The sequence below is a fragment of the Candidozyma pseudohaemuli genome (genome assembly GCF_003013735.1).
Source record: "Candidozyma pseudohaemuli strain B12108 chromosome Unknown scaffold00016, whole genome shotgun sequence".
Taxonomy (NCBI): domain Eukaryota; kingdom Fungi; phylum Ascomycota; class Pichiomycetes; order Serinales; family Metschnikowiaceae; genus Candidozyma; species Candidozyma pseudohaemuli.
Window position 1 is genome coordinate 164355 of NW_020194450.1, and position 11921 is coordinate 176275.

The 11921-nt window shown below is 48.7% G+C and overlaps 6 protein-coding genes and 1 non-coding gene across 7 annotated transcripts; 5 read left to right on the forward strand and 2 right to left on the reverse strand.

Moving 5' to 3' along the window:
* Positions 1 to 122: 122 nt before the first annotated feature.
* TSA1B (Tsa1bp) lies at positions 123 to 713 on the reverse strand (the record flags this gene model as incomplete). Its single annotated transcript, XM_024859956.1, has 1 exon — positions 123 to 713. The coding sequence occupies one exon, from the start codon at positions 711 to 713 to the stop codon at positions 123 to 125; it is 591 nt and encodes a 196-aa protein (XP_024711908.1).
* Positions 714 to 2166: 1453 nt separating this feature from the next.
* Positions 2167 to 4515, forward strand: SEC18 (AAA family ATPase; the record flags this gene model as incomplete). Its single annotated transcript, XM_024859957.1, has 1 exon — positions 2167 to 4515. The coding sequence occupies one exon, from the start codon at positions 2167 to 2169 to the stop codon at positions 4513 to 4515; it is 2349 nt and encodes a 782-aa protein (XP_024711909.1).
* Positions 4516 to 4961: 446 nt separating this feature from the next.
* C7M61_004640 (uncharacterized protein) lies at positions 4962 to 6428 on the forward strand (the record flags this gene model as incomplete). Its single annotated transcript, XM_024859958.1, has 1 exon — positions 4962 to 6428. The coding sequence occupies one exon, from the start codon at positions 4962 to 4964 to the stop codon at positions 6426 to 6428; it is 1467 nt and encodes a 488-aa protein (XP_024711910.1).
* A 44-nt stretch (positions 6429 to 6472) lies between these two features.
* Positions 6473 to 6544, reverse strand: C7M61_004641. Its single transcript has one exon. It is a non-coding gene; the product is annotated as a tRNA-Gly (tRNA).
* A 400-nt stretch (positions 6545 to 6944) lies between these two features.
* Positions 6945 to 7907, forward strand: C7M61_004642 (aldo-keto reductase superfamily protein; the record flags this gene model as incomplete). The annotated part of the gene is made up of 1 exon (XM_024859959.1): positions 6945 to 7907. The coding sequence occupies one exon, from the start codon at positions 6945 to 6947 to the stop codon at positions 7905 to 7907; it is 963 nt and encodes a 320-aa protein (XP_024711911.1).
* Positions 7908 to 8417: 510 nt separating this feature from the next.
* Positions 8418 to 10047, forward strand: C7M61_004643 (putative peptide hydrolase; the record flags this gene model as incomplete). The annotated part of the gene is made up of 2 exons (XM_024859960.1): positions 8418 to 8444; positions 8488 to 10047. The coding sequence occupies 2 exons, from the start codon at positions 8418 to 8420 to the stop codon at positions 10045 to 10047; spliced, it is 1587 nt and encodes a 528-aa protein (XP_024711912.1).
* Positions 10048 to 10621: 574 nt separating this feature from the next.
* Positions 10622 to 11536, forward strand: C7M61_004644 (mitochondrial 37S ribosomal protein mS35; the record flags this gene model as incomplete). The annotated part of the gene is made up of 1 exon (XM_024859961.1): positions 10622 to 11536. One exon carries the CDS (start codon positions 10622 to 10624, stop codon positions 11534 to 11536), a length of 915 nt encoding a protein of 304 aa, XP_024711913.1.
* Between the last annotated feature and the right edge of the window lie 385 nt (positions 11537 to 11921).

The following is an 11921-nucleotide window of genomic DNA, read 5'->3' on the forward strand; positions in this document are numbered from 1 at the left end:
TGACGTAACCCACATTAGTTCCATTCAATTATCACATCATTCTATCAATTCATCATCCCATCTATTATCTCACCTACAATTCTCATAATTAGAGCCGTGGCATTAGTCTATAAACTGTGAACTTACTTGTTCACCTTGCCGAAGTACTCCTTGGAGTTCTTCACGTCAGGCTTGATGGTCTCAGCACCCTCGGACCAGTTGGCTGGGCAGACCTCACCGTACTTCTCGGTGAACTGGAAGGCGTCAACCAATCTCAAGGACTCGTCGACGGATCTACCGACAGGCAAGTCGTTGATGGTGATCTGTCTCAAGACACCCTTAGGGTCAATGAGGAAGATACCTCTGAGGGCAACACCCTCCTCCTCGATCAACACACCGTAGTCTCTGGAAAGAGAGTGGTTGGTGTCAGCGAGCAATGGGATGTTGACTGGGCCCAAGCCACCGTCCTTTCTGGCAACGTTGGTCCAGGCAAGGAGGGAGTACTCAGAGTCGGTGGAGGCGAACAAAACCTCAACATCCTTCTCAGCAAACTTCTTGACAGCGTCAGAGTAGGCGATGATCTCAGTTGGGCAAACGAAGGTGAAAGCCAATGGGATGAAGGCCAAGAGGACCCACTTGCCCTTGTACTGCTCGAGGGAGACCTCCTCGAAAACACCGTCGACGACGGCGGTCTTTTTGAAAGATGGGGCTGGCTTCTGGATAACGGCGGACATTTCTATAATCTATGAGGAAAAATGGCTGCGAAACGGTGTGGCTTTATATGCCTCGGTGCGAATCTAGACGTCCGCTTTCTTACTAACTTTGGACCACGGTGGGTCCTGTGTGCAGTACACACGGCTTGTCCACGCCAGTGTAATCCCACCAGTTTGCCATAAATTCACAAAAAAAATGCCAGCATCGTGTGATTCGGGTTTTTGCGACCCCAGCGATGCCAATTTTTCACCCAAAAACGCCCCCTGAACCCTCCCCTACATGACGCCACAGTAACCGCGGCAGAATCGATCCACCACAGTGGTTCAAGTCCGATCGCGGTAGCATGTGAGCCATCCCTTAGTCCAGGGTCGGTGATTAGATAAGCGTGAAGGTGGCGCTTAAAAAGGACAATGGATGCGGGCTGATAAAGCGGACCGGTCCAGGGCCCGGGAGATTCAGGATTTTTTGGAATAAACCATCGGGACGTTCAGGAAGGCCATGGAAGCTCGTGGAAGGGCGGTGGTGTGATTATGGGCAAAAGAGATGGAGGTGGGTTTTGACAGTTTAGAGGTTTTGAAGTTTAAAGTCATTTTGGTGATTTTGAATTTCTGAAATTTTTCAGTCACTGTGGTACGGACAAATCAGGCCTGAGCTGGTCGTTAACGCGCCACAGGCTAACTTGGATAGGGGCGCGACAATGTCGTCGCTACCTCAGCATACCCCCGAGTGAATTCAGCCAGTTTGCCTTTTTTTGGGGAGAAATTTTGTAGAATTGCTGCTAAGATGAGGAAGACTGTGCTGTGTAATTTTCAGAAGATTCGAATCGGTTTTGGCGGAGATACACGAGGGCAAGCTGAGGCAGCGACGACATTTTTGCAACCACCATATGGGCCCACGAGGCGCCACTGGGGTGTTCACGCAAACGGCACATGAACCGGAATGTGAAATCTGATTTTGTGAGTCCTACTTTTCGATCTGCTACAAAAGTTCAAAATTCTTGCTCTCACTGAGATAGTATGGCAGCTGCCTCTGTAGGCCGAATCGTCTAACGGTGAGAATGTTCCTCTGTGGCTCTGTATTGTGAAATACCAAGAATAAGCCGCATTTCCAGTACACTAGGCTTTTTTACCCGTTTCCTTGGCCGTCGCATTTGCGTCTTGAATATGCCGATTTTTCAGGAATTTGCTAAAGCCGGGTGACGTAAGCTTTTAGAGTTTGCCTTTATCTAAGAATGTGGGAGCTTCTTAACGCATAGAGACGTTGCACAATAGCTATGGACAGTGTAGCGCTGCATTTTACCAGAACTACAACAAAAGCAATACCTGTTCTTTCCGTCATCTATGACCAATTGTCTAAGTCCCCAAGAACGCCCTTCCGGTTTCCTAATCCTTCTTTGCAAGACCTGTAATCACGTGCCAGGTCACGTGCACCATGACCTTGTATATCGCCAGGCAAGCTCACTACTAACTACCAATGATGGAGAAACTAGGCTTCCACAGAGTGCTGAACAACCCCGGCCCGGGTAATCCGGCTATCCACCATAATCAAGCACCGCCCAAGGTGCCCAAGGTCACGCCTTTTAAAAAGCAGCTCAAGGTCGACAATGCTCCTGGAAACCAGGTTGCGTTGGCCAACTTGATCGCAGTGAATCCAGATGATTTCCCAGAAGCCCAGAACAACCAGCACGTGTTGTTGGAAAAGACCTTCGTCTACAGCATCCAGAAAACCCCAGATCAGCCAAGAGGCACTGTTGGTTTGGCGGGACATGTGAGAAAATGGTGCAAAACGTCTTTGGGACAGCCTGTCACGCTTGAATCGTTCAACATCTTCGAGAAGCTGGGCGACAACACGCATTACCTCGGAGAAGTTGATTTCGTGATTGATTTCCTTTCAGCCGGCAAGGCTAGGGATGTGCATCTCAGCGAGGAGAAGCTTGTGGAGGTGTTCAAGGGAAGATTCGAGAACCAGATTTTGCAACCTACTCAGCCGATCGTGATGGATTTCGAGGGCTACATCTTTTTGGTGATTGTCCACGGCGCCCAGGTCCTCAATTTGTCTCAATTGGGTAACAGCGAAAGACTGATGTCGGAAGACTTGTCCACCAAGGGCATTTTGATGAGCAGCACCAACATCAACTTCTTTGGCGCCGAGAACACCAAGATCAACTTGATCAAGAAGAAGGGCGCCAAGACCTCCATGGCCAACAAGCCAAGAGCCAACCCTATCATCAACCCTGACTTCAAGTTGGAGAACATGGGCATTGGTGGTTTGGACACCGAGTTCCAGCAGATCTTCCGTAGAGCTTTCGCCTCGCGTATCATTTCTCCAGATCTCGTGGAGAATTTAGGTTTGCGTCACGTCAAGGGTCTTTTGCTTTACGGTCCACCTGGTACTGGTAAGACCTTGATTGCTCGTCAGATCGGTAAGATGTTGAACGTGAGAGAGCCCAAGATCGTCAATGGTCCCGAAATGCTTTCCAAGTACGTTGGTTCTTCTGAAGAGAACATCAGAAACTTGTTTAAGGACGCCGAACAGGAGTACAAGGCCAAGGGCGAGAACTCTCAATTGCACATTATCATCTTTGACGAATTGGACTCGGTTTTCAAGCAGAGAGGTGGTGGCCGCAGTGATGGTACCGGTGTGGGCGACAACGTTGTCAACCAGCTTTTGGCCAAGATGGACGGTGTGGACCAGTTGAACAATATCTTGATTATCGGTATGACTAACCGTTTGGACTTGATTGATAATGCTCTTTTGCGTCCTGGTCGTTTCGAGATCCAGATTGAAATCTCCTTGCCAGACGAGAAGGGTCGTAAGGAGATTTTGTTGATTCACACCAAGAAGATGAAAGACAATGATTTGTTGGCTGACGACGTTGATTTTGATGAGTTGGCTAACTTGACCAAGAACTTTACTGGTGCTGAATTAGAGGGTTTGGTCAATTCTGCCTCTTCCTTCGCCATCAACCAATACACCAAGAGCGAGAACATCGCCAAGGTTGACCAGAACATTGCTAAGATGAAGTTGACGAGAAACGAGTTCCTTCTCGCTCTCAATGAAGTCAAGCCAGCCTTCGGTGTGAACGAGGAAGACTTGAACTTGAACTTCCCTTACGGTGTCATTGAGTACAACAAGCGCGTGCATTCTGTGTTTGAGCGTTTGACTTCTTACATTGAGGAGGTTAAGAATTCTGAGACGGAAAGACTTATCAGTGTATTGTTGCACGGTGATCCTGGTGTCGGTAAGACAGCTATTGCATCCATGATGGCGCTCAAGTCAGACTTCCCATACATCAAAATGCTCAGTGCTGAGAACTTGGTGGGTATGTCTGAGGCAATGAAGATCGCTACTATTGACAACACGTTCAGAGATGTCTACAAGTCGCCTCTCAACGTCTTGGTGATTGACAAGATCGAGACGTTGATCAATTACGTCCCTATCGGTCCTCGTTTCTCGAACGACATCTTGCAAATGTTGATTGTCAACTTGAACAAGAAGCCACCTGGAGGCAGAAGATTGCTCATCATCGGTACCACCTCTCAGTACTCCGTGTTGAAGCACATGAGCTTGGTAGAGAACTTCACCAAGACGATCGAAATGAAGAAGATCACCGAGATCAGCGAGGTCCGTGTGGTGTTCGACGAGATGAACTTCATGGAGCCCAACCAGCGCGAGCAGGTGCTCGAACAGTTGAGCCGCTACGGTGACGGCCGTGTTGAGATTGGCATCAAGAAGTTGATCCAGGTGATGAACAATTGCAAGTACCTCAATGCCGATGTCAACCTGGCTGTGGAGAACATCCTCGAGGCTCAGGTTCAATAAGCGAGCATGTCACTACACAAGTTGCGGTGACAACCAAAATTGCACAACCATAGCAAAACTCAACCGCAATGAATAGACGTTTTATTTTTATGAATTCATTTGTCACATTTCAAGTTGTGTCAGACTTTATGCTAGACCAAAGGACCCTTTTCGCGGGGGTCCTGCGTCGCTAAGATAAGCGGCCTAAATGCGCAGAAGATCGCTGTGATCTACCACTGAAATGGGCTACTTGGCCAAACTGAGTATATAGCCCCTTGAAAATTCATATATTATTTCAAAATATTTACCGCCAATTGCGCTATTTTCCATATTCCTAAAAAATTACAGTTTTTTTTTAGTCCGTAGAACCTCCTCTCGGACGATCCCTACCCTACCATGCAAGGTCTGCTTGGCCGCAGTCCAAAACTATATAAACCCACAGATCCCCCCAAAAAAATGTGATCCTCATGTCTGCCCTCCTGGAACACTCCTTCTTTGAACAGGAGTATTTTGCCGGTTTCGGCGTCCACTCCGACACCGACTGGGACGGCATCAGCGTACCATCTTCACAAACCCTTTTAACGTATCCAAATGTGATGGGTTTCTTTCCTCGAGGAAGGGTGTTCTCAAGTTCTCCTCAAGGTTGGATGACCCGTTCTCCAAGGCACTTGCCGCTTCCTCAGGCCTCGAGAGAACGGAGCTACCGGTCTCTGAGTTCGGGCCACTTTTTGTCTGACTACTCTTGTCAGGTCCGTTTAGTAACGGAGGCATTCCGGGACGCCTCTGTTCCTTCTCAAGAAGAAGCCTCTACAAGCTCCTCGGAGAACAGCGCTGCTCCGCCGATAGACGCGGTGGACGCCTACGTTCCAGGACCTGCTAATAGCAGTATTCCTGAGATAACAGTTTCTGACTCCAGATCGCCCCCTTCTGTTCAATCCGTCAACTTTCCTACCCAGTTGTCGCCAGACTCGCAGAAGGAGGTCTTGTTTCCCCAGACACCCCAGCGAACCAACTCCTCGACTATGTTGGGGCATAGTGTGGGACCTACAACGCCGGATTCTCAACCAACGCCGTGTCCATGTGGGTACCAGAGTCAAGCGCCTATTCACTCCCACATCGTCACTTTACAAATTCCACCACAACAGGAAGAGGTTGCCATTACGCCGGCGCCACAAGGTCCCGTTGATGTCACCTCGCATTCTAGTCCAGATCTGGAGATGTCGGAGCAGACAAGAGCGTGCAAAGGAATCGACAAAACTCTCAAGAAGAAGCGAGTCATCAGGAATCTTCACTACCCTACAGTCATAAAAGAACCTCCCTTTAAAGTTAAGGTCCTTTCAACGGAGGAGAAGCTTGAAGTGAAGATACGATTTGAGGAGAGGAAAGCATTCTATAAGGTCTACTGTCAATCGGAGAACACGTACGAATACCGCCTTCCCATCTTTAGAACTCTTAGCACGATGCTGCAGATGATGTCCAGTCAGAGGTACTCTTCTCACACCTCAATCAAGGAAGATCCTCACGTCTTGGTTACCAAAGAAAGTCTGTCCTACCTGGTCAGTCTCAGGCGCTTCGAGTCCCGCCTCACTTTTCAACAAATGGCTCACATACTCGGACTCCTGCGGTTCAGAATCACATTGATCAGGGTAATTGAAGCGATCTTCATCCTTTTGTTCGAGCAATTGTGTGGACTCAAGTTATCGAGTCAAAGGTGGACCAAGCTTGAGACCTCTGAACGTAAAGCTATGACTGCTCGTGTTTATCGGTTTTCACAGCACTATTTTCCGACCATTAACACGACAATACTCGATATAATTATGCGGAGGGCGTCCTACTCGAAAGCCCAGCTCGAGCTCAAAGGTAAAAGGTTGAAGAAGAACAAGTATAAAAAGAAAAAGGGTGGAACAACTCTCTATGACGAGCTTGATTTATGATGTCACGATACGGGGAGTTAAAAAATGGAAAGGGTGCAAAAAAATGAGTGGTACGGGAATCGAACCCATGTCTGCTGCTTGGAAGGCAGCAATGCTAACCATTACACCAACCACCCTTCTGTGCAAAATACGCTGTGCAGTGAAAATAAATCTGCTGTGTTGGCCGATCACGTGACCAAATCCGAAAATTGCAGTTTTCCAGATTTTTGAATATCTGAAACCCCATAGGTGAAATTTTAAGACCGGAACGTCGAATCGGGTTTCCCGAAGCCAATTTAATGCTTTTATGGGTTTTGGCGCTCCAAGTTCAAAATTCGGCAGCTCGGTCGGGGTGTGGCCCTTATCTATGCTCGACCCGCACGGAAAGTTGGAGCCACAACTGATTTAGCGGCTTCTAAATTGGCTCATTTACGATCTCGCAGAGTTATCCTAGGCACTTTCCTAGTCTTTCTACCTTTCTTGGTACCACGAGTAACCACTGGAAAAGCGCCATTCATCCAACAGCGCCTTAGCATCATGACTCAACCGTTGACAGTGGAAATTCCGGGCCCCAAGCTCATTACAAAATCCGGAAAAGAAGTGCAGATCGGTACCGGCTCAGGCACAAAATGGCAAAAAATCAAGAAGGGAAGAGACTCCTCGGTTAAGGATACGTTGGTGACCGAGATGGTGGACTATCTTGTGGAGGCAATTCATAATGGTTTCAGGCATATCGACACGGCCGAGATCTACACCACCCAGCCAGAGGTGGCGGCTGCAATTGCCAAAAGCGATGTTCCTAGAGAGGATCTCTTTGTGGCTACGAAGTACAATCCAGGTGTGGAACCCCAGCCTGCCAAGTTTGATAATGCTGCTGTGTGGGTCGACTCTGCTCTTGAGGAGTTGGGTTTGGACTACTTGGACTCAATTCTCATCCATTTCCCATTTTTCAAGCCGGAGTTCTCGAAGGGTCAAACAATTGAGCTGGTTTGGAAAGACTTGATCGAGGCTAAGAAGGCGGGCAAGGTGCGCTACATTGGCGTATCTAACTTCGCTGTGGAACACCTCCAGCGGCTTTTTGCAGTGTCGGGAGACAAGGAATTCTACCCTGCTGTCAACCAGATCGAGTTCCACCCATACTTGCAGAACCAGAGCCCGGGGATCGTCAAGTTTTGCCATGACAACAATATCCTCGTGGAAGCCTACGGGCCCTTGTCTCCACTTTTCAGAATCGTCAAGGAAGGCGAGGATGTCAAGGAACATCCATTGAAGAGCGTTTTGCCTGAGCTCGCCTCGAAGTACGGCCGTGCCGAGTCGCAGATCTTGCTTAGATACACCTTACAGAAGGGCATTTTGCCCATCACCACGTCGTCTCAGTCGCAGAGGCAAAAAGAGGCATTGGCAGTCTACGACTTTGCGCTCTCTGACGAGGATGTGGCGTTGATAGATAAGAAGGGCTCGGAGTTTGAGTTCCGTGGGTTCTTCATTGGCCTCTTTTGAGCTCCTTATTACACAGCTACACCCATTCTCTCTGTAGCAACGTCCTACTGCCTAGTAAGCAATTGCCAGCCATTGAGGCAATTTGAACCACTTTTATGGCACAGCGCAAGCAAAGCAGCATTGACATCACAACAGGGCTTATATCTTGCGACTGACTCTGTAACTAGTGGAAGCTTTGTGTCAAAAGTAGTCTTGCTCAGGCAACCAAGGGAGTTTTTCGCAGCCATACTAGAGGCGAAATATTCCGAACATTTTGAGCCAATTGAGCCACTTTTTCAAAAAACCCTGCTAAAAACAGCAAATCCCAAACTTCCCATTCCCCAGGCCACGAGCACTGGCCCCATTGGAGGCTAGACCTTCGGAGTAGTTTTGTGGTAAAAGCCACACGTGATCTGCGGGAGGGTCTCTGTCATGGCAGTGGGAAGTCGAGTTGCTCGATCTGTAGAGGAGCTTCTATAAGAGGCAGCTCAATTGGCAATTTCCCGGCCTTCACTTCCTACTTTTCTCATGATGTGCGGAAGATTTGCCCAAGGCATTGTATGTGCTCGAATTGCGATTTTGCAACCATTTCTAACCCCAGTCCATTGCTCAATTGCCTGAGCAGTTCAACAAGACGCTTAACCCAGGTTCCGAGAACCAATTGGCGAAGAATTCCGAAAAGGAGTTCAATACTAGGGCCCCTGGCCCAGACGGCCTGGAGCACGATGTGGCGATCAACATTGTGTCGCTTGACTTTGATGGTTCCTTCAACATTCCTCCTACTTCCAAGGCGGTGATTGTCTACCAGAACAAGGAGAACAATTACGTTTTTGAGCTGCTGAGCTTTGGCTACGTGGCGACTTTTGAAAAGCCCAAGGACCCTGCGGCCGTAAAAAGAGGCAACAAGAACGGACCAGCCTACTCCAAGGAGATCCAGCACGAACAGCTGAGACGCTTCAATTGCCGTAAGGAGACAATGGCAAGCAACAAGCTGCTTTGGGTGGAGCCACGCAAGAACCTGCGTTGTGTGATTCCCATCCAGGGCTACTTTGAGTGGAAGAGGACCAAGGAGAAGCCTGCCTACTATGTGACGCTGAAGGACCGTCCTCTTGTGTTTCTTGCTGGAGTATACGCCCACAACTACAACTACAACGATACGGAGATGGTGAAGGACGGCGACGAGTACCTTTCTTCGTTTTCCATTGTCACCGGTCCAGCTACAGGCAAAGGCTCCAACGACCTTCTGTGGCTCCACGACAGAAAGCCTATTTTGCTTGAGCCCAACACCAAGGAGTGGCACGACTGGCTCACGCCCAACCACGAGTGGAACCCGGAGCTTTTGGACACTGCGTTGAACCACGAGGACAATAAGGCTTATGATGTGCTCACCAGTTACGAGGTGGACAAGGCCATTGGGAATCCTTCTGTTGATGGTCCTGACAATTTGAAGCCTGTGAAGAAGCAGCAGAGAGATATCGGGCTGTTCTTTGGCGCCCAGCCCAAGAAGGCCGTAAAGAAGGAGGAGCCTAATGTCAAGGATGAGTCCAATGTCAAGAAAGAGTCCAATGTCAAAGAAGAACAAGACGCAGAAGGCGACTCCAAGGAGAAGGACGCCGAAGGAAAGGACGATGCCAAGGAGGAGCCCGACGAAGATATTCTCGAGGAAATCGACGACGGTTTGCCTGAAGACGGCGTTGAGAACGAGGACGATGTCGAGGACGACGGAGAGTATGATGATAACGCCGGCGGCGAGGCTGACGACGGAGAAGACGAAGACGAAGACGAAGGTGAAGATGGTGATGACGGTGACGACGACGACGAGGTTCCTGATGTGAAGGAGGAAGTCGAAGAGCTCGAGGAGGACGAAGAGGACGACGAAGACGAGGAGAAGGTCGGCAACGTCGAGATCGAGGACGACGAGAACCCCGGCGAAAAGGAAGTTGGCGACGACGATCTTGACGATGAAGACGTCAAGGCCGAAGCTCAGGAGCTCGGTGACGACGAAGAGGTCAAGGAAGACGAGCCCAAGGCCAAAGAGAGCAAAAAGGCTCCAAAGGACAAGAAGGCCAAGGGCAAGGAGTCCGGCAAGGACAAGGAGCCTCTGGCAGGTTCCAAGCGTAAGAGCAGTGCCCAGGGCAACGACTCCAAGCGTAAGAAGTAGTGGTTTGAAATGAATTCTTGATTGGGGAGAGTGTAGTGGATGGAATTGTGAAGACAGTGTCTTTGTCTGAAATCTGGCTATTTTATCTGATTATTTTACCGAAGATCGAAATTCACCTGGTGGATCAGAGTGATGTTATATGGTTGCAAATGGCTAGTGGAGTACCTCTCTAATGTGGATAAGCACAGGTTCAATGGTGTCATTTTACCAGATCACGAATAAGGAGATAAAGACGAGGAAAATTAAATGAAAGCGGGAAGAGGATGAAATATTTGATAATGAAAAGTTTGAAAAAAGGATACCCGAATACTTGGTCCTTTACATCCTACCATCTCTTGACAGTACTACTCACCCCAAGTATACGATATACCACACCACCCCATCTTACTCAGTTTCCAAAACCTTTGTCCACCCTTAATACCCCTAAAAATCACATTTCCACCATATAAACAAAAAAAAAAAATACAATATCATGGGGTCCCCCACCCCACCTGTTGATCATTTGCAACCATTGCGTGCCGCGCACAGAAAAAGTTTCATTACTACTACCTCACCAAGTAGACACTCCAACCCCATGCTTTCTAGAGCTATCCACAGGCTGGGCAGGTCCGTCCTGCAGTGCCGTTTCCGCTCCAGCGTGCCCGAGCTGTCTGAAGATTTGGTCTACCTCAATCCACATAAATGGGAGGGTCTTCCAGCTGACAGAATCTTCGAGTTGCACAGACTCAGAAAGACCGCCATGGGCGACAAGTACGTGCCCAACGACAAGGAGAGACAGGCTGTTTTGCTGACGTACGCCAAGTTGCTGGGCAAAATCAGACCCAAGTTGGAGTATGTCTACGAGTTGGACAACTTCAAGGAACACATCTTGAACAACGTGGTGAGACCACCCGTGCCTAAAATGTCCAATATCGACGTCCGTCCAAGCGGAGAAACCCCTCACATTGACCGCAAGCTCGAGGAGCTCCATCGTATTGCTGCCCACGAGATGCCGCTTTTAGCTAAGTACCGCCAGGCATACGAGCCTCCATCTCAGTCACCTCTTCAGTTGAAGTTCCACACGGATCTCTCTGACGATATGCTGTCGACGGAAAACAGAAAAGTCTCCTTGAACGTCGCTCTCGAGGACCTTGGGCTCGACGACAAGCAGGCCCACAAGTTCAAGGTATTGGCCGGCAACAAGTTCAACCACAAAAACAACGTTTTCCACATGAAGACTGCCCGTTACGGCGTTGCCACGCAGAACGCTCGCTGGCTCGTGGAGACGTTCAACAAGCTTTTGAAAGCCGCTAAGGACATGTCTGACTCCATGGAAGATGTGCCCGTCAACACCAGACACTCGCAGCCCAGAAAGCCCGAGGCGGTGTTCCCCGAGGAGTGGAAGAGACCCCAAGACGCTCCAGTGAAGAAGTTCCTGATTCTGGAGCGGGTTGTCGACATGGTGATCGAGAAAAAGGACCAGGAGTTCGTCAAGAAACTCACCCCATAAGCATGTACATAATATAGAAGGCCTTTGGAAGGTAGTGTAGAAGGAGGGCGTTTTGGAAGATAAGGGGATCTAGAGTTTGGTGAATTACGGTTCAATCAGATATGGAGATATAGATATGCGCAGTGATAACGAAGTTGCAAGTGAGATCCAGACTTTTCAAATGGGAAATCCAAATAAATTTCAATCAAAGAATAATAGAAGAAAGGGAAAATGAAATAACTCTTATTTTTCACCCAAATCCACTCACCATATATTTGAATCAGATCTCCTAGTGAAGGCTCCAGACCAGAGGTGCACCCGTGCACCACCGCATGTTTTGTTCACCGTAGTAGATCCATTATCAGATTACCTTGCATCCATCAGGTCATCTAAACACTACAATTAT